Raw genomic sequence first — 26,122 nt, forward strand, 5'->3', positions numbered from 1 at the left:
AATGACAATAAGTGGGACGATATTTGGGTGTATGCTAAATCAATTTCAGTCTGTAATCGAGCCAAATCTATAGTTAAAATTTGTACATAGAATGCAAATATCCCCCAACCGCAGACATCATTTTAATCCAACTTTGTGGCCAATTTGTTTTAAATGTAAAACAGAGATTGGTACTCTAACCCATTGCCTTTGGTCATGCCGTAACCTGAAAAGGTCTCATGTCTTAACAGAAATTGAAAAGATACTTGGACAAAAATTACAGATGGATCCAATGTCCCTTTTTCTAAGTCTCCCTGCTAGATATGTAGTGTTCTCTATTCTTACATATGCAGCTAGAAAGAATATATTATTGCATTAGATAAGTGATAGACAGCCAACTGTTAAGGGCTGGCATAATGTTTTGTTTGATTTAATACCTCTAGAATACCTGACATGTGTGACACACTCCAAATCTAAACAAATTTATAAAGTTTGGGAACCTTATCTGAATTATTTGTGTAGCTGAGCCGATGTTGTTGTATCTTTGTGTTGTGTTTTTGATGTGTGTGCTTGTTTGAAGTATGATTGTGTGTGTGCTAAAAAAATGAAAACCAATAAACATATAAAAAAAATGTTTAATAGATAAAAAGATATATCCATGCCATTTAAAAACTAGTGAGCAGATTTAGTGGCATCTATTAGTATATATAGAATATAAATTATTATGGCATTTGACAGCCACCATAGGAACTCCCCCCCATTGTCGTGCATCAGATGCCATGGTGTGACTTGCAAAATCACTCATGTCAATACACAAATGTCCCGTCTCTTGGCTTATGAAGAGTCATGGTGTTCACTGTAAGGGTTACTAAAGCTGGTCTCTGCTCGATCACAGTAATATTTTATGAGGCATCATTCAATGTTTACAAATATTTCATGACTTCCAGAAGTAGGGGTTCTGCTGCATTCGTCTCTGGAAATTCTCATACCTGTGGCAAGAATGAAGAACACTGGTATGAATACTTATTCACACACTCTCAAGTGTGACGCAGAGCTATGGTTACAAAAATGTAAGTGTGAGGTGAAACAGTTATTCAGGAGACATAGAAATAGCCAGTTATTCAGGAGACATAGAAATAGACAGTTATTCAGGAGACATAGAAATAGCCAGTTATTCTGGAGACATAGAAATAGACAGTTATTCAGGAGACATAGAAATAGACAGTTATTCTGGAGACATAGAAATAGCCAGTTATTCAGTAGACATAGAAATAGTTATTCAGGAGACATAGAAATACTGCCCTTTCCCACATTCTTGCACTTTGTTTTTAAACTTAATTAGTTGGTAGTAGAACTGTTCCATAAAAGCAACATGACCCTCATGTTCGTGGGCTTGGTTAAGGATATCTCCACAGCTGTGTGAACCCCGCATGTCTGAATCCCAACCGTGGGGATATCATTAACCAACCCCACAAACACAAGTTTAAATATGGTCAAATGTGGATGGACAATATTCAGTTACTGATATATGGTAAGCAGAATGACATTTTTCAGTTTGCTCCTTCATGTTTCTCCATTGATTAGTATTCTAATATCATTATTATTATTAATAGTATTGATTAGTATTCAGTAGTATTCTGATCAAGTGCACAGTGATTTCTTCTTGTGAGCAGAGTTTCAATGAGACTGCCTTAAGCTCAGTGTGCTCCTTGTTCAGCTGTACTATACAACTACAGATGTACAATTTACTGTTCAGGGTTAAAGTTGTACATGAAGGACCAAAGTAAGTATGTGTCATTAGACATTTGTTATTAGGGGTGGTTGAATTGCATTGCTATGAAGTGAAACGTACTGTGTATTTAGCTACGTTGAGATCTTTAGTTTGAAGTGTGTGTAAGAATAGGGTAGATGGCTGCTACATGCCCATTATGCAGATAAAGGAGCAATAGCTATGCACATTCTATTTTTAGATTTTCTCCCAGTTGAAGTTAATGTTAGGGTGCATATTTCTATCCAGACAATTGTACTAGGTATGTTGTATGGAATATGTGTGACATTACTTTAACCAGACATGCGCTTGTCATTGCTTTGTTTGTTTACACTATCACACTTTATTTACAATCAAGTTTACCACTGTACACTATCGCACTATATTGACAATCAAGTTTACCAGTGTACACAATCACACTATATTTAAAATCAAGTTTACCATTGTACACTATCGCACTTTATTGACAATCAAGTTTACCAGTGTACACAATCACACTATATTTAAAATCAAGTTTACCGGGGTACCCTGTGCAGTAAGGGATTTTTTTAAATAAATTTAAACATTTTAACATTACACTTTTTTTTTTAAAGTTTAATGTTTAGTAAAAATGATGCAGTATTTTTTGATGCACAATCTCACAGCACCAAAATATATTATACTAACAAGCATGGCAAGCATTTTTACTTTGTCTTTGTAACTGAATGTAATAGGCCAAACAAAATAGACTTTAACTTCTTTGCTGTACCTTTACAACATACCCTAGCTTTACACTACCCTTATATTGCCTATATACATTGTTCTTCTTATCAAAAGGGGCCATATGTTACACTTTTATAATATTTTATATTATTCCCAGAGAAGTTTTGATGGAGTCTGATTTACAGATACAAAAATACATCCATTTTCCTTTAAATGAATATGTATTAATAAATAAAAAGAAACGGGTCTATTTCACATGAACCCCAGATGCCGCAAACTGCAAGGAAGCATTCTTCGAGTACTGCTGCAGCTTTAGTCGAACCCCTGAGCCTAAGCTCCAATTTTGGGAGGAATAGTTAAAAACTTTTTTAAAACACCCGTTTTTGCCATTAATATCAACAATGTAGACTGAATGTCAAAAATTATCCACAGCATTCATCTACAGCATTCAAGATTCATCAACTTAGCAGAAATTTGCAGTGAATGATTTATGTATGAAATGAATGAGATCTAAATTGGCATAACACGTGTGTGTCATTGACTTCACCATTTAAGAATAGAACTTGCAGGAATAAACATCTCCGATGGATTTGGTGTCATCTGAGCCTGGGACACGGCAAAGGATGAGGTGAAATTATACAAGCTCTCAAGCATCTTCTGGGTGAACTATAAAAAAAAGAGAAAGACATAACCATTGCTCCAGAATTTACAGACAACACCAAGAACTTGACTACAGATGAATGTGTATTCTATACACACCTGGGTGAACGTGTCTAGTGTTGAGACGGCTGCTGCAGCTGCTGGAGTTTGCTGAGCTAGCTGATCCACTGCCTCTACTGACACCCCAACCTGTGCTACTGAAGGGGCTTGAGACACCGGCATCATCCCAAAGGGATGCACTCCACCTTCACCTATAGGGGAGAGGAGAGTTGACCACACTGAATATCACCTCATTTTACAAATGACCTCATATTAAACATTTTATTTGGTTAGACTTCACAAATACCCATGACTGGACTCACCAGCCTTTAGACCAGATATTTTGAATATAGCACTGGGCTTCTCGTTTGTTATAAAGCCTAGAAGCTGCCACACTTGTCCTGAATTTGGGTCGGGAAAAGAGAAGTACACAGCTCCACCCATGCCTGTGGGGAACGGCACTGTGCCCAGCATGAAGATCACAACGTGGTTGACGCTTTCGTAGTCAGGCAGGTTGAAAATAAACTTGTCGTTGGCCACTTGTTGGGCATCTGTTTGGACCTAAAGGTTAGAATGTTTACTAGCAAGCCAGAGCTCCAACGTGAATTCACAATCAATTTCACAATCAATCAATGTACAGACTCAAACAAAAGCATGAGCAGATATAGTGATATTTTGCCAACACGTCTATGTGTGGTGGTCTGCAGAAACCCATTGAATGCCAGTAACATTCTATTCTAGCCAACTCCCAAAAACATTGAAAAGATTTTTCTATTTCAGAGTTATTGACATAATTCTGAAGCTTTACCCTGGTATTTTCAGAAAAAAAAAACCTGAAATCAAATGACTACACGTCATACCAAGTGTCAGCATTTGTCAGTCCTAAATGATGCAGAGAAAAATACCATCTACACTGCTGGAAAATGAAATGCACCAAAGTAAAGCACAGCTGTATGTCATGACAATTAACTTCACCAGTGTTCCTTTGTGGATAACCTGCTGGGAGCGGCAATAAGAAGAGGTAATATAACAAACAGCACAGTGAAGTAGCCTAGGATATATGATATGACAGTTCAAATGGATCAACTGTATTCATGTGTGGATTATACACCAAGAGTTCTAGAAGAACACTGCATCAAATTACTGAGAGGACAAGGGAATTATTTAAGCAATAAGCCCCAAGAGGCTGTGGTTTGCACTGATTTTAGAACAGGACTAGTCCCAAAGTGTGTGCCAAATTTCACCACTTTTGACCATGAGGTTCAAAAGTGATGTATATAAACACATCTTCAACTTTAACACATTGGTGGCGCTAGAGGGTTCAAATTGGAGACATGAAAATTGGTGAATTTCATGAGGGGACTGGTCCCAAAAAGTGTGCCAAATTTGGTTAATATTTGATATTCACCAAAAACGTTACATTCAAAATGGTGGCCAAATAAATTCAGCCACATGAATTTGATTGACTGTAACTAACAAACGGTTGTGAAAATCAAAACGCCAGGGCATAACCTTTGTGAGGCTTGGTCTGAAGATGATGTGTGGGAATTTTGAAGAAGATTCGACAAGAATTGTAGGAGGAGGAGCGAAAAAACCCTTTTCCTTAACATTGCAATAAGCAGAGAATCTCTATAAATGTTTATGATGTCATAGGGTGCGTTGAACTTGTCTTGATCCAGGGAATCCAACGATACCTCATTTGGAAAAAATGCAGCATTTGGTTCAAAAGTAACATGTGTAAACACTTCTTCAAATTTGACCCATTGGTGGCGCTAAAGGGTTGGAGTGGGAGACATGAAACTTGGTGAAATTGATAAGGGGACTGGTCCCAACAAGTGTGCCAAATTTCATGCGGTTCTAGGGGCTGCCAATGGCAGAGGAAGATGATGTATAATAATAAATAGAAAACCATAAGGTGGCTTCGCAGCTTCGCTGCTTGGCCACCAACTACCTTATATTCTAAAGTGTTCCCCACACAATATATGCATTCAGCTAGGCAATATTCCAAATCCCCCAAAACTAAATATCCCACCATTTCTTCCCTGTTCTTCCTCCGATATAGAAGTTCCTTAGCTGATCCATGTGGTCCACACCCCCCCCCCCCCCCCCCCCATGTTGGCTTAAAGATAAGCACAAGCTCCGTGACAGTGATGACCTCATCTGGCATGATTTAGATAAAAGCAGACATCTCTTTCATCCCTCCATCTACCAACAGTCATTACGGTGCACAAAAACACTGTCTCATCCAACAGACGCGGACATGACAACAGACGCGGACGTTTTTTGATTGCTAGCCATAACTTTCAGAGACATCAACTCCTCAGCCGATTTTCATTTTTGGCGTGTGCCACCGTGCGCAAGTGTAAGAGCCCACTTCAGACACACTTAACTGGACAAAATGCTTACACAAAAAGACTAATAACTTACGACCGACTTATGGTCTACTCCATTATCTTGTCTGTTCAGACAGGTAAATTGAACTTTCCCAAAAAGTTTTCTCGGCACATTTAGGACTGCAAAATGTAAATCACCCACATGTCCATGGGTTTGCCAGGGCTACCACACTTTCGCTCGGAGTTGCTCATAGGCATCTCTTATAACAAATAGTAATAATTACTATCAAGTAATTCACTAGGCTACTTCCACGTAAACGATGCCCAATTTGTTACCGTTGTGCTTTGAGTTCAGTTGCAGCCATCTGATCCGCCAGACGTCAAACTTCGATGACAGCATGATTACACCAGGCATGCTGAAACGTCATTTAACGATGGCATTTTAGAGCGTTAAATTAGAACAAACATTTCTTACACTTACCAGTCTGCCCGCGACGAGACATCCAAACATTTTGTATTCTGCAAGGTGGCTAACTTGGTAAATATGCTTTAGTAAGCCAAGTGAAATATGTAAATATGTTGTTAGCTGTTTTTTTGGCTCGCGTCAACAGCAATACTGAGAGGGATTTGTCAGTGATCAGTCACTGTCACCGTTACTAACGTACTACCAGAATGGTCCATGTTTTCTTTACACAAGCCATTCAAAAAGTATGCGTTCACTTCCACTCGAAAGCCCTTACAGTATATTCGATTTAGGAGCTCATGTGTGATCATGGACGAAGATAGTAGCAGCGTGTAGCCAGCGACAATATGGCCGCCATCCGTCAATTTTTTTTTCAAAATAAAAGTGGAAACTTATTAATTAGTTTTCAATTATACAATGAAGAAAAATTAATTAAACAAATGCTCATTTGACAAACTGTACGTGATATCAAAGGCACACTAAATGTAGAGGTTGGGAAATACAAGCCAAGCTGTAAAAGGCTTGAAATGATTTCAAAACAAAGAACCGGTTAGTGTTGTTGAAAAGAGGCATTTGGTTCTCCATATAAATCCTGGAAAATTACGTATCCAAAAATTCTAACTACAAGAGAAAAGGTATTTTCATTTCATTATGAGTCATGACAACTACTTTAGAGTTGAAAGGTAGGCTATAATAAAAGGTAAATAGACTTGGCTTACAATAACTTCTTACTAATAAAATTTAAATTGTGTGGCTGGGAAAACAACAAATTGTGCATCCTTGATAGTTGGGGAAATGAAATCCTCTTAACATACATTTTAGAAAATATATAGATATTGAGGCCTGAATAGCCTTTGTAGACACAAGAACATTGAAAGCCCCAGCCGAATCACATACACTAGGCCTACACTGATCAGCTACTGATGAACTTCTGCTATTTATCAGGGACTTCCCACAAAGGACAATCCTCTCACTGTCACAGGCTAGTAGTCATACCCCTCAACCTAACCTAACCAATATAACAACTGGCCAACCATAGGTCCTGCGCAGAACAGTGCTCAACTGACTGGTGAAAGGCGCAAAACGTGCCACATTTTAAACCCAGGCTCTGTAAAGGCACTCCTTCACAGTACAACATACATGATCTGTAGCGCACAAGGGCCAAACACAACAATATGAGAACCATAGAACCTGAGCAACAGGATAAAAAAAACAACAAAGCTGGCTTTGTGAGCATTGCACTGAGGTTTTCTGAACTTCATTCATCAGTGTTCCGTTGAATTAGGTCCACAACACCTCCAGAGAGCTCCACCTTGGTGTCTGGTGGCCCAGACCCACCCCCATCCATACTCACGGTGGGGTAGAACACATGCCACTACCAGAGAACACAGATACAAAGACACGCCTTTTTTTCACATTTGTCAGTTTTGGTTCAGGTTACTTCATGACCGCAACTAGTCTGCTAGTTTCTCAACCACAACCATTGCCCTGCTTTTTCAACACCTATTTACACTTCACTTGTGTGTGATTGCCAACCTTGTTGTCTTGCTTCCACTACCAGTTCCCCACATTTTGGCCTGTTCCTTACTAATGCTTCCTCGCATCTTCAAAGGGAATCATTAACTCTAAAAGCTAAACAGTGCCCACACACACACTCAGAACAGAACACCTGTCTGGTCTCATAGTGGTCCCAACAAAACACTGTGGAACTTGAAGTTGTCTACCAACATCAGCCAGCGATCTCCAATCCTGCACATTTTCTTTGCCAGTACTGTTTGCACGTGCCTGGTCTCAACTTCCCCACTGTTTCTGCCACTAACCAGCAATAAGTCAACATGAACTAATTGTTCTCAAACAAACATGCTTATGACCTTAAAACCTGATTATGTCTCCATGTGTTGTGTCCCTGGGTCAGGCTTTAGTTATACATCCATAGTATAGGGACTATAGTTATACATCCAGACAAAATATGTTTTAATAACCCAACACCCAAACACAGCCTTCAGCTTCTGTCTTCACCCACCCTGGGGTTCTGTGGAGTTGGGAGGACATCATAAGTGGCTCCAACAATGTATTTAATGTGGTTAGCATCAATAGTACAAAGTAATCTCCAGCCGATCTTCCTTTGTCCTAACACCATGCCAATTCATCCATTGCCCATGGCTTCGCTTAAGAACCTGCTGCTGCTCGTCTAGTTTCCTCTTCTTGCTCGGGATCAAAGCCAGTTACCATCTGCCTCCTCTCCACCAATGTAGCCTTACCCCATGCTTCCTACCTAGTCCAAACCCCCCTCTTCCACTCTGTACCTGCCCAATGGAATCCCTATACTGCATGCTGTAATGCAGTGTTCTTGACTGGTTCCCTATACTGTGATCTTAGCACAATAAAACTCCTCCGCCCAGCTGCTCATTCATTCAAAAATTCCTTTTCCATACAAAGCAGAACGTACAGTATTCAGACACCAAGACAACCCAAGCCATTTCCTAACTACAATAATTATAATAATTCATTTTATTTTTAACACACTTTTCATTCAAAAGAATCTCAGAGTGCCTACATATTAGAAATTAACTATAATAATACAATAATATATAAAAAATTAGTTAACATAAGCATAATAGAAAACGTATTGGTTCTAGATTTAACATCAGGCCAGAAATGCCTTCCTGAAAAAAAAGGCCTGGTCGCCCATGGTGCGGAGATTAGTTTTGGGGACGCGGCGGAGCGAGCTGTTTGAAGACCTGAGGGTGCAGGTGGAGGTTTGGGGAGTAATTTATTCTTGCAGGTAGGGAGGTGCATGCCCATTTATGCATGTATGGGTGAGTATAAGGACTAACTGCCTATAATAACTGCCTTATTCATGACTCTCTCAAGTTTATCTACCTCTAAAAATAGCAACTTCATACAGTCAAAGGCCACCTAATGCCTGCAAGCACCATCATTTCTGTTTACCAGGCAAGAAGGTCTACTCAACAGTACTGATGGCCGTATCAAATGAATGATCTAAGCTCTGACACCTGTCCTCAGTCACTCCACCTACCTAAACTTTTCAGTTTTTTCTACAAAAGAAGGAATCACTTTGCTATCAATATAAAACAAAAACCTCTCTTCCAGTTTCCCCTTATTAATACAAAACACTCCTAGATTTCGCTTTCTTTCTTGGCCATTTCAGACTACAATTCAACTTGGCTAACAGCTAACGGGTGCATGGAGCAGCAGTTGTTTTCAGCGTCATCATGCCCGCATGGGAGGTAACCGGGTGCTATCCCGCATCCACCAAAGCGCAGCTGAATATCCTCAAAATATGCCCTGACTAATGCTTAGAAAACAGCAAGTTGCATCCTTGATATCGGGTGAATTAAATCCTCGTAACACGTCCTTTTAGAAAATCAGATAACTAAACTTCAAACGTTGCACTATATGTAATCGAAATGACGGGTAACATACGCCTACCCTTTGCGGTTGAAACTGTGTCTCAAGGCGACGTCATTAAGTTTACCTGTTTCGGGGTGTGGTCAAAGATGCTACCAAAAACACGCAGGGTATAGCTATAATTTTGAATTGGTTCGCGGTGGAGAGAGTCGGATACATGTATTGTGTCTTGAAAGCTTTTCCAGAAACTTCTGGTCATTAAGATTTTACCTTTTAAATTATTGGATCATTGGATGCTTTTTCTTCATTATAAGCAATTGTTATTTTGTCGGAGAGGATGGGTCGTCTGATACTGACTCTGTTGATTCTAGACTTCCTGCATACAGGTAATTTCGTCCGATTTGAGACGTTTGTATTTAATCAGGTCCAAGATGAACTTGTCAGATAAAACGATATCAGGCCAAGTGCTTCATAGCCTAGTCTAATTCAATGGAGAATGGAACAAAATAAATAGTTTAAACCAGCCTTAATGCCCTGCTCAGTGTAGCCGGAGATCATCGTGTTTCTGTGCCTTTCACACCCGGTATCGGTCACCTGAGAGGGATTTATTTAAGCTACTAGTTAGTTTACCGAAATAATATCTGTGTGCATATAATGTCTTTGCCTTTGTTGTACGAATTCGTGACAAAAACATCGTTACTTACAGTTTTTTTGGCCTTGTAAATTGTCTCATGGTTTGTTTTGGGGCAAACAAAGCTCTATTATTTGGATGAGGATGTTGACTCATAGGCTAAGGATCAACCCATGATAATAATGAGATGGAGCTAACTCCTTAAGGATATTTACATTAAGTTTAATCCAAAGTATAAAACTTAAACTCTCATAAAACTTAAATAAATAGCTCTATGTGTTAGACCAGAGAGTGCTTAAGGTGTGTGAGTCCTTTAAAGGTGAAACATTATGGTGTTGTGTTGGCCTAGTGAAACTGAGATCTGAAAGAATTTCCTGCTCCCTTTGCCTGACTTACCTGTTTTTCAGGTTGAGCCACTGTTTTCCCCTCACCCCTCTCCTCTCACACATGTCCTCTCCTCCCTCTCTTTCGTTTACGCAGACGTGTTAGCAATCCAGGTGAATGTACCCCAGACAGAGAGAAGTACAGCACTCTTTTCTTCGGTCACTTTGCTTTGTGACTACTCCACCTCAGCCAATCTGCAGGACGTGTTGGTAACATGGCGTTACAAGTCTTTCTGCCAGGATCCTGTGCTGGAATATTACTCAACAGGTGAAGCCTCAGTGCACCACTTGCACTACTAGATAGTTCCGCTATTGGCATGGCAGGGCCATGATGTCATTTCCTCCTGTACATTGTACAAATTAGTTGTATTGTCTATTTACAAACAACACATTTTACTTCTGCTGCTCACACGTTCATCAAAAGCCCCAAAAGCAAAAAGTCTAAAGCAATGATCAGACTTGAAACAAAGAAGCAGCAATAACAAAGTGTGATGTACTGTTTAGGCAAAGTTCTGTCTGGTTGCAAAGTGATAATTGATATTCACAGTATGAGCACATTTAGAACCTTTAAATTGGTCCGAATGCTTCAAGTCTGAGACATTATTAGGGAGGAGACAAATCGATGATGGGGAAAATGAATGGATGAGTGCGTAATGGAGAAGTGGTGGAGTGGTGGTTTTATTCTACCATTACCATAGCAATAGCCAGGACACAAAATAAACATGTAACATAAAATCTTTTTAGCCTTTTTTCAGTGGTTGGAAAATGTATGTCAGATTTGAACACAGATTCACTTGACGTTCTTTTAATGTCTGTTTGACCATCTAATGTGGAGTTTTGGTTCTCTCCCCATTTAGATAGGAGCCGGATCTTGTTTGACCATCTAATGTGGAGTTTTGGTTCTCTCCCCATTTAGATAGGAGCCGGATCTTGTTTGACCATCTAATGTGGAGTTTTGATGGCTGCTGAGAGGGGAGACTTACCCAAAAGGATATTACTAGGATATCCAAACCTATGAAGAGCATTGTGTTTCAGCATAAAGTTGAACCAAGTTTCATTGAAACCAACACTCTGCTCCCAAGGTTCTAGTGTGGCCCCCATACCACTGCTGAGCCAACAGACAGAAAACGACTGCTTCTGCTGCTACTCCAGCTGGCCCTTGTGGAATCGGCAGCACTAAATAGTACTGAAAACAGATCACTGACACTAACATTCACCTGTTTTCTTTTGTAGCATACCAAGCAGCAATCCAACTGGGTCAGGATCCATCGAATGACTGTCCGGACCGCCAGCGCAAAGTTCGAGTTGTCGCCCAGAAGAGGGGTAGCAATGAGGCCATACTGGGCGGAGAGTATCGCGAGCGCAAGATCTCCATCCGGAACAGTGAGTCTTATGCACGGAGCCCTTACCCATCTGAATATTGTCTGTCAAGGTACTTTACAGAACTCAAGGCCTAAACATCTAAGAGTGTGCATATTGGTGACACGGGCAAAGAAAATTGGGGGTGACAATAATGGTTGCTCAGCCCGGTAGCTAGCTATCAAGCTATAATTTATCTTACAAACGACACATAATGGGTAGGCAGGCTGGCAATATCTGTTTGTGATAGATTGTAAACTGTTTGTAGTGGAACATTTTTTTAAATGGAAAGCAGAGAACTTTTAAGGGGATCAGTGCAGTGCAGCAGTACCTCGCAATGGAGATGGTCTACAGTGAGAGAATAAAAATCAGGTATCCTAGTTGCATTACATATGTTAAAGTATGTAAGTGATAATGCTGGGGTACAATGGTCAAAGCCTTCAGAAAGCAAACAATAGTCCTACTACAGGGAGTGAGAAGTTAAGAGACTGTAGCCACATAGCAGATAGATGGCTCAGAAAAAGGAGTAAGGTGTACAGCATGACACCTTGGTAGCTTAGGCCTATAGCAGCATAAAAAAAGAGATGGTGCATGCTTGTCCAAATCATCATGAGACCAAAATCAAAAAAGTCCCATCCCTGCAAGATCCACTCTTATGTCGTGATTAAACTACTGCAATTCTCTTCTGTAGCAACAATTCAATAATGACTTTCCAACTTATATAGAACACTTCAACTCACACACTTACTGGAACAAAAAAAAAAGAACATATCTCAACTGTACTTGCCCTTCTGCACTGCCTTGTCAAAAGTAGAATTGTTGTCAAAGTACTCCATCTAACATACAAAGCTGTAAACGCCTTAGCTCCAAATTACCTCAAGGAATTAGTTGTCCCCTTCTGCTCAACAAGACCAATTCGTTCACAGAGTGCAGGTCTCTTTGTATTTCCAAGAATATAAGAAGGCACAATAAGAGGGACAGCCTTCTGCTATCAAGCCCTCTCATGAGGAATAATCTTCCATCTTCAATCTTTCCATCTTTATGGGATGAACTAAAGCGGAATGTCTTCAGGAGTGGGCTACAGACAGCGCATCTTGAACTGTAAAGGTGCTCGTGTTGCGGCTGTCCCTGGTTAATTGTGCGCTGTTGTGTATCCTGCCACCCTTGCTATCCTTGTATAACTCAAGTTTGCGTGCACCATGTCAGCCAACCATAACAAAACATACGTTTCTCATCCGGGATTCCTTCTTAATTTGGAACAGAACTGGACTTATTCTACCTCAATACCAGCCAGTTATACAAAGCCAAATGTCTTTAGCAAGGTATTGATGATAGAATGAAACTAGTTAATAACAAAACCCCTGAAACATTTGGCTGGAAGAGATTGATGTTGAGGATTACATTCATTATTGACACTACCTTTACAGTAGTGAGGTTGAACATCATGACAAAAAGTGTTTCATGGCTTGTGACATGTCCCATCCTCTACATTTCATATCTTATAATGCAGTACTGTTTATTGTGTCTAATATAAAATAGTTTTCCAGAGGATTTGTCACAAGCGACCATTTTCTTCTATTTCTGCAGAAGCTGATCTGGTCATGAATGAGGTGATGTGGTGGGACCACGGAGTCTACTACTGTTCCATTGATGCCCCAGGGGACACCAGCGGAGACTCGGACAAAGAGATCAAACTCATTGTTTATCGTGAGTAGGCATATTATAGACCAATTAAGATGATCAGAGAGAAGTTCATGTGTTGGTCTCATAATGCAATCCAAAGTTTTTGCACAGGGTCCCCGTACAAATTACATAGAATTCTATGACTTTTTTGGGTTAAATATGGCTCAACATGCCATAAAAATCATCCACAACCTGAGAGGCCGATGCTCTACGACCATTTGGTATCAACATAATGAAATGGGCAGTAACATGCCTTCCACCATCGCTTGACTGCAGACATTTTTACAAAATCAATTTATAAACCATGGTTAATAGTCTGAAATGACTGTAGTAAATTGTGCATATGGGTTTTATTTTTTAACTTTGACTATATGTTATGTGGACCCTTTCAACCAAGGGATGGCTTCCACCTAGGGTTCTGCGACAAATTGGTCACTGGAAAAGGTGTGAACCATTGGCCGAGTGGCGTGTCCATCATATCGACCTAAGGATGATCCACAAGACTCTGTGTTAAGATTTAATGTCCACTCTGTGTCATGTTTTTACAGGACAATCATATTCTGTATGAAAGTCCTCAGAAAACAGCCCCGGGATACTTACACACATCCTTCAGTCCCTCACAGTGTTTGTCCAACCAACAGCACAATCTTGCTAGTAATCTTCAATAAGAATCTACATTTGACTACTTCTACTAATACATGGACATACTGGATACATAATGACGCCTGTAGTTGCTAAGACAATGCAAGTTGTCATGGCTGGCAACAGGGTCAAAGTTTAAGATGAGGTGTTTGGCTCACAGAGAGGAAACCTAACGAGACGCAGAACAAATTAAGCTGTATTGCTTGATGCCATCTTTCAAGCACGGTAGAGGAAATATAATGATCTAGATTTGGCCAGAGATAAAGTAATGTTTAACAAGGTAGTTTGTAACTCCACTTGACTGGAGCTAGTTTCATCCATATTTGTGTACACACTGTACATCTTCCTCACAGAGTTGGGGCACCTGTTGATTTGACATGTAACGACCAGTTTGAAACGGATGATTTCCCTAACTGTTTGTGATAGGCGAAAATTCACCATAGTTAGTTCAGGACTCCGGAGCTGCATGTAAGTACATTTGTTAGACAAAAAACAACAACAATTGCAATCGGGCTCCCCTCCCAGCACAAGGCTGAAAGTGAAGGCAATGATAAACCCATCGCACAAGGTTTATATAGTCAGAAGTTTAGCTTTCAGCAGGGATAACCACGTGGTGGATTTCTCACGTCCGAGGCTCCCTGTCTTGCAAGGATGGCAGTTTTCGGAGGTCGGAAGAAGCACAGTTCCCTTCTTATCACCTCTGGTCTAAACATGCTCTTGTTCATATGCAGACTAAGTGGCACCTAATATTCTAGTTACACACACAGAGAGAAAAGCCATGTTCCTACTTACATAAGTACATGATTCATAGAAGGTAATTAATAATACAAGGCACTTGATTATTATATTCTTAAGTCATTAACAGTGTTTGGAAATAATCTCCATCAGTTTGACTCTTGTAGACTGGTTGACTGTGCACCTGTTGATTTGACACGTAATGACCAGTTTGAAACTGATGATCTCCCTAACTGTTTGTTCTCTTTTAGACTGGTTGACTGTGCTCTTCATCGTCCTTGGTGGCTTTCTTCTCCTCATCCTCCTGTGTGTGTGCTGCTGTCAGTGTTGCCCCCAGCACTGCTGCTGTTACGTGCGCTGCCCATGCTGCCCCCAGCAATGCTGCTGTCCAGAGAAAGGTGCCAACCCTTTATTCCATCAACACTTTTCATATGCACATATATAGGTCAAAATGTACCTTATACAATACCTTATACAATAATTTCTCTGGAAGGTCATTTTAAAATGAAATATGACACAAAATGTACATGATATGTGTAAAAGATAATTGTTTTCACCATCATTATTGCACTGCATTGCTGTTGAGCAGGAGTCAGACTGGTTGTCACGCAGTTGGTCAGATAAAACCACAGCAGCATGCGTCTCCTTCCTTCATTCCCTCTCAGCATTTTGTCAAACTAAGAGTACAAAATCTAGCTAGTAAACTTCGCCCTATGTAATGGTACATTATTCTGTTTTCATCTGCTGTTGAACAATCCATTGCTAAGCTGCAGTTAATTCTGTCATACAACCGTATTCTTGCGAGGCTTTTTTGGTTACATGCTTTTTAAAATTGATTTGCATGATTTACATAGGTGAAATTAAGCATTTACATGGCTTAAAGTACTCTGGCTGGGCTGGGGCCATTTTTAGAATTTGTATATAATTATATGTCTGGAAAATATATATTTTTATATATATTGTTTTTTCTGCATAATGATTTAACTGGAATATTTGCCTATGTGCTTTGATTGCTTGGCACCTGGGCTGGCGCTTGAAACATTTAACTTTCCTCAACTCACCAGCACAAGCTACACAAGCACAGTGAAGCAACAAAACTACAATTCAGTTTGGCAAAACGTCCTTCCATTCAAAGTGAAAGAGAAGCATTGCAGTTCAAGCCTTTGACTCCTGAGTCCAGTGTTAGCACCTGAACAAATCTCTGTTGTGAAGACAAACTTCATGAGATTGTAAAATGGCTACACAGCCTCTCATGTTCAACAAGGGATGACCATGGCTAATGTCACCCCTGTTAGGATGTAATTGTTAGGATAAGTAGAACAGGTTCTTATACCTCCATTTTACACAAATGAAGAAACTAGTTATTTAACACATCTGTCCGTCCCTCACTTCTAAATGTACACACACTTGTTCTGCAGCTGTAATGCAGCACCGGATGATAAAAGACGCTCAGAAGGCGATGTCTCCTTGGATGAATGGTGGCCAACCTATGTACGGTCCCATAAGCTCACAAAGCTCCTACCAGATGAACCCCATGCTCTACGCAGGTAAGAGCTTGAACCTTTGACCTGTACATACTATACCAGGGGTCTTCAACGTTTTTCAGGCCAGGGACCCCCAAACTGATGGCGAGATGAGCAGGGACCCCCTACTATATAAATTGCATAAAATTTTGTTTATAATATACTGGGCCTAGTGCCAAATAAACATAGCTACCCTGTTATTGTGTTGATGGCACACATCCTCCCACATTAAGGAGATGTATCTTCTTTTCAATTACTCCTGACTGACACGATCCAACGGATGACGGAGGAGGAGTCTGGCGCATGGAGTTGTGTTGACAACGTAGATGTTATAGTGAGATTGACAGGTCAACAAACCAATCACACCGCTAGCAAGTTGTTAAGATTGTAGGTAGTAGCTTGCTAACATTAGCTAGGAGGCTCACACACCTCGCAAATCCTCACTTATTTTTCAGTTACAATTAACGTTTTTTGACCTTGTACAGTGTCTATTTCTCTTTATTTATTTATTTTTTTTTAAAATCTAAGCAAATGTCAAACTAACAATTTATAGGTACAAACAAGACCAGCTATGGAGTTTGGTTCGTCATCTTTTATTTTTGACCTTCGCGCTCTTTAGACTTGAGCAGAAAGGCGATCTGATTGGCTAGTGCCTGTGCATGAAAGGTGCTGTGAGTGAACCAGTGCCCAGCTTGAGAGAGCTCCTGTGGGTAGCTGAATGTGTCGATTGGACTGAAAGATAACGTCTTCTCGATCAATTTATATGTTCGCTACAATATGTCGGATTTATGTTAATGTAAATTTAAAGGGAATAAATACAATTCTGATTTGGAAGACATTTAAATTTGTGGAAAAAAAAATTGGTTTAATTTTTTTTTTTTTTTTTTTTTTAATATTTTTTTTTTTTTTTTTTTAATATTAAAAAAAATTATCTTATCGACCAAAGATTTCGCGACCCCCCTGCAGTACCTCCGCGGACCCCCTGGGGGTCGCGGACCCCCTGTTGAAGACCCCTGTACTATACTATTGGTTAACCTAAGTCATATTACCCAGTTTATACACAGGTAAATATGCTCTACTTATGACAATAATAATAATAATAATTATTATTATAGTACATTTTGTTTACCTAAAACTATTTGTTAGCTTTTAAAAATCCAATTTCATAAACAAGACATGTTTCTTTGGCGGTGGGATGAGTTATCCAGCTCCACACAGCAGTAGAGGCTTACTATTTTAATCATAGTTTGAAGATTCTTCTCCTCAGTGCTAATTTTTTATACTTTTTTTTATACATTTCTACTATGGCCCCTCCTTTACAAACAGATTTTTGTTTTTGTGTTGCCAGTGACAAACATGGTTGTTCACCAAATGTCCTCATAACATTTTCTTATTTAAATCCTAGTGAACTCGTATGACTCATACCAGTGACTGATCTATTTCATTCCCCAGGCTCCCACCACCCAACACCCATGCCCCTCCCCGCACCCCAGCCTTTCCCACCAAACCATGGTCAGGGAAATGGCAGTGTAGCTGTTGGCAGTGCCCACGGCACAAATCAGATGCTTGATTTCCTGGAGAGCCAGGTGCATGGAATGGATGCGACCAGCCCTCTGATACAGCATCAGTCCTCTGTCCCCCAACACATAATGCCCCCTCCACCCCAGCAGATGCCCAGAAATGTACCTTTCTCTGCTGGACCTCCTAGCATGCTGTCTGCCCTGGATGACGGCCCGTCAGCCCACAGACCCCCGCGGCCCCATGACCACTACAACAGTTCCTCTAGCAACCATGGGGATCGTCCACGCTACCCCATGAGCCGCAGCTACAGCCAGGAAGACGTGCTGAGTGATGGTGGCAGGAGAGGCAATCCCAATGAGCGCGCTGGATATCGCCCAAGATCCCGTTCTCGTGATGATCTCTTTAGGAGTGATCCGCGACACAGCCCTCCGAGACAGGACAGGAGATACTCCCCTCCTCCTCCAGCTGGCAGACGGGGGTCATGGAGCTCCGCCAACGACCAGGAGAGCAGGAGAGGAGGAGGTGCAAGAGGAGGTCGAGGAGGTGGCTGGGAAAATCCTCCTACTTACAGCGAGTATGAGCCAGGCCAGAAGCCAGCCAAACGCTATGACCGCTACTCGGTAAGGACGGAGATGTGAAGGAGAGGTGGACAAATATTCCAATTCTATATCATCAGCTGACTGGTGTTGCCCAGGAAAATCAGTCACACACTAACACAGAGTCCTTTTTTCTTTTGTGTTCTCCAGGACAAGAGCTCTCGCACTGGCACCAGCATAGTGATCTGATATGGGACTGTTCAGCTCATGTAATTAAGTCACAGACTCTCGGCCACATGCACATCCAGCCAAAGATATCTTGCTTGTATTCAGCTTTATGAAGAAGGCCAAAAGTACACAGCTGAGGGGTGAAATAGAAAGGGTCACCTTTTTGTCTCTCCTCCTTGTACCATACCATACCAAGGCACTACATTGTTTTTTGTGTTTTTACAAATCAGTTTGTCTGTTTGTGCATCTTGTTTTTTAACATATTTTAGGAAATGCGTACACCTTCATTTTGGGGGAAATCTGTAAATAGCATTAATTGCTTTTTTTAAGTTTTTTTTTTTTTTAAACACCTGACCGGTGTTCATGATAACCTGATGATAATGATAAAATGCTCTGAGCTTTATTTGTTTCCAAATGTATGATAATGTTGACAGAGTTTATGTAACAACTGTTTGGTGATGGGTTAACTAACGGTCATGGCTAATATTGATGCAAAAATGTTCTTCAATAAAAAGAAGAAAAATGGCATTGAATGGGCTTGATCTAAAAAGGCATACTTATGGGTGAAGTCATCCTGAGATGATGAAAGAAACCAGACACTTTTATTCACAGTGACATACACAATAATATTAGATTAGCAATACAGTACGTATAGTAACGTCACGACAAATAAAACTGTTAATACACAATAGTTGTGAAAATCCCAATAAATCGGATGTAAAATGTGATCAGCTCTTCATCAGCCATCATAATATATTAAAATAACTAAATGAAATATTTATTCACAAAAAGAAATTGATTATTGACCACATAATCCAATAGAAAATGGCTGTAGTGTGAAAAGGCATGTGAATCCCTCCCCTTAAATCAAACACTTATGCAAGCTGTGGCAGGACGGCAAAACAGTTTTACGCAACAAACATAAAAAAAACATGTACAATATAAATACAATACAAATACACACTGGGTTACGTAGCTGTTACGGCTGCAAATGTGATAATTTCAAAGATCAGGATCAGATTAAGACCTGCATCAAGAAGTGGATTCCTTTTAAAATATAACAAATACACCTGTAATCACTTATATCTATATGTGCAAGTGAAAAGCTGTCTGAGTCTTTGTCAGTGGTAGGTGGAGTAAGCAAAAGCTGTACTAAAGTAAAAGTTACTTTATAATAATAGTGACTAAAGAAGAGGTAAAAGTAAACCAATTTTAATAAATACAAAAACTGTACAAATGCATATAAGACATTAGTATTATAATGATAAATGTGAATCTCATAGCAGAATTAATATTTAAAGAGTAACACAAACTAAAGAAAACAAAAGGCCTGTGCTTACATGCTATACAAATATTCTCTTCTTTATTCAGTCAAAACTGCAAATAACATATTTTCTTAGCTTACTGTGCATCTTAAAAAAAAAAAAAAAAAAACAGTTAAAAAGAAATGTTGCCATCTTGATGTTGTTTGTTGATGTATTGATTAACGGTGTATTGACACAGATATTTGGTTTAGGCTTTGTTCTCATATTTTGACTTTTTCCGTAGATGATAAATGGGACTGTTTTTTCTGTGTATGGTTGGTTATTTGTGTGTTTAAGGTGTGCTACACGTCATGCTATAGCTTTTTGCCCCATAGACTAGGCTTGTAACATTCAATTAAATTTAGCCAGAAGGATATTAAGCTTGATAACATTAGCTAGTTAATGGATGTTTCTTGCCATGTCTGGATCCAGTGCTACTTTGTGCAGCCTAATGTAATAAGTACATTTGAACTTAAATGTTCTTGAGTAAGAGTGAAAAGTATTCTGCATTTGCTCCTTTAAATACAATTATTTGGGAAATAAAATACTTCAGTGCATGAGCCAATCCAGAGTTGCTTTAGGTGTGAATGTGAAGGCCGTCTTAGCCTTGTGCCTAGAGAAATTGTCCTCCTGGAAGGTGCACTCTCAACTAACCCCTTATTTTAAAACAGATTCTGTGATAATGGACAGTGTTAGATCAATTGTATGGTGTGGCTAAATGGCTCCAGTGTTCTGCCTCACCAGTTCATGTCTAAATGGCTCTAGTGGTCTGCGTCACCAGTTCATGTCTAAATGGCTCTAGTGGTCTGCCTCAGCAGTTCATGTCTAAATGGCTCTAGTGGTCTGCGTCACCAGTTCATGTCTAAATGGCTCTAGTGGTCTGCCTCAGCAGTTCATGTCTAAATGGCTCTAGTGGTCTGCCTCACCAGTTCATGTCTTCCCTTAGTCTTTGTGGACCTTACCTACACTTTCTTCTCTTCCTCAGTAGTCTTAATTTTCAATGTTATTTCCTCAGTGATTTTAACATTAGCTATACCTTAGCTAGCACCGTGATCAAAAATGACACGCATGAAGAATAACTTTGTATATTTGGCAAATGTTTTTCATTTACTGTATACCCCTTCATGCAGACTGGAATGGTCTCCCTTTTTGCATCCATACAAACATCCATAACCCTTACCGATCTTGCCCCTTTAATTAAAAGGTCTATTGGCAATCCACTGCTCTTTCTGTGATGAAAGGATTTTAAGACCTGAATTTTGGCAGTCTGAATTTGTGAGGTTGAAAGGTAATGGGTTAAATATTACCTGCCGAATAATGAGGATGATATTTATACAACCGAATATTTTGAAACTTTTCGTGAATAATTGTGTATTGAATTTTGAATGCTGAATTTTTTGTCAAAATATACAACCCCAGAAAATGTCCAGGAGTTATAACTGTTTTTGTCATTTGTCTGTGGCAAATTGCAGTGCCAAACAATTCAAGCATCTCAAATGCTGTGGGATCAATTTGTGTGAAATTCAATGCAGATTATTGCATATTGCAATGTTGTTTTTCTCAACATGCCATTTTGCATTGAGGATATCTGGCACAATTACACTTCCATACACTGTAAAAAATGATTTGGCCTTTTTGTTATCTTAACTTAAACTGTTTTGTCAAATTGACCTGTATTCACCAGTGGTGTTCAGATAACTTAATAATCTGTGTTTTTGTCGTGTAAACTAATGACACAATTGCAATGAGTTGATACAAATTAATATTTCTTGTTGGTTCAACAACCATCTTTAGTTCACTTGCCTCTGGCTCTGCGTCACCTTTCGCACGCATGCGCAGATTTACCCCGCGTGAATTCCTTTGATTTTCTTTATGCTGAGCCAACCGCTGCCAACAGCCACAAAAATAAGAAGAACAAGAACAGAAGGTCGACATTTTGTGCTTGGATGGAAATGTTGTAGGCTCAACCAACGTGGTTTTATGGACCGTGGTAAAGTTGGTTGGAAGTTCGATATTCAAAAATGAACTAAAAACATAAAAATTATTTTGAACTGTTCAAAATGTATGCATACACATTGCACAGCCTTTATTTTGTTTATTTTCATATCAGGTTGTAACAAAATGTTTTAATTCAAAATAAATCTTCAAACTTCAATAGCTTTTTGGTCATGTGACTTATCACCCTCAAATCTATTTCAGAGTGTTCACTGACTATGCATACATGTTGCACAGCCTTTAGTTTTTTCATTTTCACTTCACACTATTTTCAGTGAATTTATGAAAATTTGAAACTTCAATAGCTTTTTGGTCATGTGACCTATCATCATCAAATCTATTTAAGAGTGTTTACTGACTATGCGTTCATCTTGCACAGCCTTTAGTTTTTTCATTTTCACTTCACACTATTTTTAGTAAACTCACGAAAGTTTGAATCTTCAATAGCTTTTTGGTCATGTGACCTACCATCATCAAATCTATTTAAAAGTGTTGAATGACTATGTATTCATGTTGCACAGCCTTTAGTTTTTTCATTTTCACTTCACACTATTTTCAGTGAATTTATCAAAGTCTGAATCTTCAATAGCTTTTTGGTCATGTGATTTATCATCCTCAAATCTATTGCAGAGTGTTCATTGACTATGCGTTCATGTTGCACAGCCTGTAGTTTTTTCATTTTCACTTCACACTATTTTCAGTGAATTTATGAAAATTTGAAACTTCAATAGCTTTTTGGTCATGTGAACTATCATCCTCAAATCTATTTAAGAGTGTTCAATGACTATGTATTCATGTTGCACAGCCTTTAGTTTTTTCATTTTCACTTCACACTATTTTCAGTGAATTTACGAAAGTTTGAAACTTCAATAGCTTTTTGGTCATGTAACTTATCATCCTCAAATCCATTTCAGAGTGTTCAGTGACTATGTATAAATGTTGCACAGCCTTTAGTTTTTTCATTTTCACTTCACACTATTTTCAGTGAATTTATGAAAGTCTGAATCTTCAATAGCTTTTTGGTCATGTGACTTTTCATCCTCAAATCTATTTCAGAGTGTTCACTGACTATGCGTACATGTTGCACAGCCTTTAGTTTTTTCATTTTCATTATTGAGCTAGTTGGGAGAGAGTTTCATCGGACAGATAAAGCCGGATCAATCAAATTGTCAGGGCGGGCTTTATACGATGATGGACAGATTATCAAGCGGTAAATTCGAAATCCTCCAAAAGATGGCGGCGTATCCGGCTTGTAAGTGGGACATATTTTATGTAAATTATGCTATCTACACGACTTTTTTATGTCTACATTGACTCGGTTAGTTGTATATGTGCAACACGAATGTTGCCGAGGATTGTATGTCTTAACTGAAGCGCTCTAGACCATTATTGTTAGGTCATTGCTAACGCTACACCAAAAATCCATTAAAATACATGGTAGCTAGTAGGGATGCAACGGTTTTCGGTATTTTATCGAACCGTTCGGTTCGCCCTGTTCGGTTCGGTTGACCCAGGTGAACCGCGATATTACGGTATGGGTGACATTAAACTTTTAATTTAATATGTGGCTATAATGAATGCACGCATGTATTGGGCGATAGCATGACTGCTTGGGACCCAGCAGGGGATGAGTTCTGCGCTCCACAACCATGCAACAACCAATCAGAATTGTACTGACTTTCCCAAGAGCCAATCAGCGCTCTGAATGCAGACGCTGGAGATTCATGTGAGGAGAAACGAAACTTTCCCTGTTGCAGCACGATCATGGCGAGTCAACCAGAAACGGAGAAAAGAAAATTTGAAGAGGCACCGTCATCTTACAAATCAGCTGTATGGGAACATTTTGGGTTCAGTGTGGAGTATGATGACAAAGGGAAAAAGATCGTCAGCAAGCAAAGCACGGTGTGCAGGCATTGCTTTCCTACGATCGCCTACTCCACAGGTACATCCAACATGTTGAGCCACTTGCCCCGTCATCACCCGGCTGGAACTCTTAAGTGGCAGCACGGTTTGTCGCCGAAAACACAACCATCCATTGCTGCAGCATTTCAGCAACAATATGCTTATAATTCCGAAAAACACAAGGCAATAACCAACTCAATGGACGTCTTCATAGGGAAAGACATGCAGCCCTATTCAGTAGTTTTAGGCACGGGATTCCGTCACATGATAAAGACCATTGACATTGATCCTCGTTTTAATATCCCCTCCCGCACGCATTTCAGCAGCAAAATAATTCCAGAACTGTACGAAGTGACTAGGAGAGAGAAGGTTTGTTCTGTTGTTCTTTAAGGGTGTATTTATAACAGTTAAGTATTTTCTAGGGTTTAAGTGTGTGAATGACAATGTTTGTTGTTTGAGTTTATTGAATAATGTCAATGTTTACATTTCACATTACTTTACAGTATACTGCACTTTACTATATTTAATATTGCCTGTTTTTGACAGAAGGCCAGAATAGTGTTCCTTGTTTAAAATACATTTTGTGATTTTACTTAATATGTGCCCTTTTTACATTTAATTGCATCTTGCATTGTCTCTGCAAGTGTGAGTAGAAGCACCTTGTTGACTTGAAATAGAAAAGACAAATATAACCTAATGCGTGTTAGCGGCAGGATAATATTGATATATCGAAACCGAACCGTAACCGTGGCCCAAAAACCGTGATACAAACCGAACCGTGGCCACACTGTACCGTTGCATCCCTAGTAGCTAGCAGCTATAGCCTTGTTGCTAATTAGTAACGTGAGCAGGCATATCTCAACAGTTATTGACAGCGTATTAATTTTAAAAGAGGAACAGAGAAATGCGATCAAGGCATTTGTCTATTGAAAAGATGTTGTTGCCGTCCTTCCTACGGGATCAGGTTAAAGTTTTAATGTATCAGATGGTCATACTACGTTGCTCTGATTGGGTCTAGGTATCCAATTGAGCGAAGAGGCATTTTTCCCCCCCTGGTTCGTTGAAACACGCCCCATAATCACAGCCCAATAGTTCAGTATCAGACTCATATTCTGACTAGAATTATGAGTATGACATCGTCAGGCTACATTGAGGCAGGAGATCTTTGTGGATATGTGCACGAAGATAATGGTGTTTTTGAATCCCTTTGCATTAGTGGTTTAGGGAGATATTGAAGATGTTGATTAACACAGGGTCAAACTCAGCTGCAGCAGAAACCTGCAGTAGAATATGGTTACCCAATATGGGACCTCAGGTTTTACCAAACAATTAAATACAGTAAAACAAAAGCCATGATGATGCTATACAGCACTATTATAATTGTTTATTTTCTCTACTCAACATATTTTCTATAGGTTCTCCTGTTTAAAATGAAAATGATGCCCCATTCATGATGGGGCGCCTAAAGAAAGGACAAACAGCAGTCATAGATCTATGGCAAAAAGCAGGTGGCAGAGAAACAATAATACAGGCATTTGTTGCACATGGGCTTGGAGAAGGCAAGATTACAGTAAAATCTGAAATATGGTCAACTTTAGCTCTGCACTTATTTCATGATGACTCTGTGAAACTTAGCAAATGGCTATATGTCATATGGCGCCAAGACAGAAGACAGATTGGAGAAGAAGTAGTTAGGCAACATGAAAGAGAAAAGCAGGAGCAACAGGATAATAAGATGAAGAACAAACTAGGGATGCAAATTATCGATTAATTCATTAATCATTAGTTGATAATCTTATCGATCGACTTTCGATTAATTGATAAGCGGCGTTTTTCACCTGAGTTTCAGTGCTTCAATAGGGCCTTTAAAAATAGGCCCTATTATTATTATATTACATTACATTATGATAATTCTATTCTATTCTACATTCCTCAAGTAATTATGCATTAGGAAAAGAAAGCAGAAAAGTTTTTTTTATGGTATAACAAAATCCATTCATTAATTTAAAAAAAAAGAAATAAATTATGGACTGGCTCAGTTCTTGCATTTGAAACAGACATAAAACAAAAAAGAATAGAAGAAATTAAATAGAGCCAAACAGAATATTATTGAGCCTATAGATTATGAAGGAACTGCATCTAGGCTATTACAAGATAAATGGCCAACACAACTCTCTGAAGTTTAACTCGCGCTCACGGTAGTGAGGGATAGAGTAGTTACATTCTTAATGACAAGCCATCAGGCAAAGGTAAGCTAGCCCGCTAACGAGCTAGGTATCTAATCATTAAGCCTGAGTGAGCTAATCCGCTATCAAGCTAAATAGCCAACTCAACTCTTACTTACTTACTTACTAACTCTCATGA

The 26,122-nt window shown here is 39.4% G+C and overlaps 2 protein-coding genes across 4 annotated transcripts; one reads left to right on the forward strand and one right to left on the reverse strand.

The window, feature by feature from the left end:
* Positions 1-664: 664 nt before the first annotated feature.
* Positions 665-6,282, reverse strand: hikeshi (heat shock protein nuclear import factor hikeshi). Of its 3 annotated transcripts, XM_080835279.1 has the most exons (6): positions 6,222-6,280; positions 5,818-5,897; positions 3,472-3,709; positions 3,209-3,360; positions 2,997-3,115; positions 665-968 (listed from the first exon to the last, which is right to left on the reverse strand). In XM_080835279.1, the coding sequence occupies exons 3-6, from the start codon at positions 3,620-3,622 to the stop codon at positions 914-916; spliced, it is 477 nt and encodes a 158-aa protein (XP_080691405.1). In that variant the 5' UTR covers positions 3,623-3,709; positions 5,818-5,897; positions 6,222-6,280; the 3' UTR covers positions 665-913. The 3 variants fall into 3 exon arrangements, with proteins under 3 accessions (XP_080691405.1, XP_080691403.1, XP_080691404.1); XM_080835277.1 differs by lacking the exon at positions 5,818-5,897 and having other exon boundaries at positions 5,963-6,282; XM_080835278.1 differs by having other exon boundaries at positions 5,818-6,282.
* Positions 6,283-9,375: 3,093 nt separating this feature from the next.
* Positions 9,376-18,578, forward strand: ildr1a (immunoglobulin-like domain containing receptor 1a; the record flags this gene model as incomplete). The annotated part of the gene is made up of 8 exons (XM_080834584.1): positions 9,376-9,382; positions 10,428-10,598; positions 11,564-11,713; positions 13,277-13,396; positions 15,001-15,147; positions 16,168-16,296; positions 17,725-18,413; positions 18,540-18,578. The coding sequence occupies 8 exons, from the start codon at positions 9,376-9,378 to the stop codon at positions 18,576-18,578; spliced, it is 1,452 nt and encodes a 483-aa protein (XP_080690710.1).
* Positions 18,579-26,122: the final 7,544 nt, after the last annotated feature.

This window comes from Sprattus sprattus, assembly GCF_963457725.1.
Source record: "Sprattus sprattus genome assembly, chromosome: 3".
Classification (NCBI taxonomy): domain Eukaryota; kingdom Metazoa; phylum Chordata; class Actinopteri; order Clupeiformes; family Clupeidae; genus Sprattus; species Sprattus sprattus.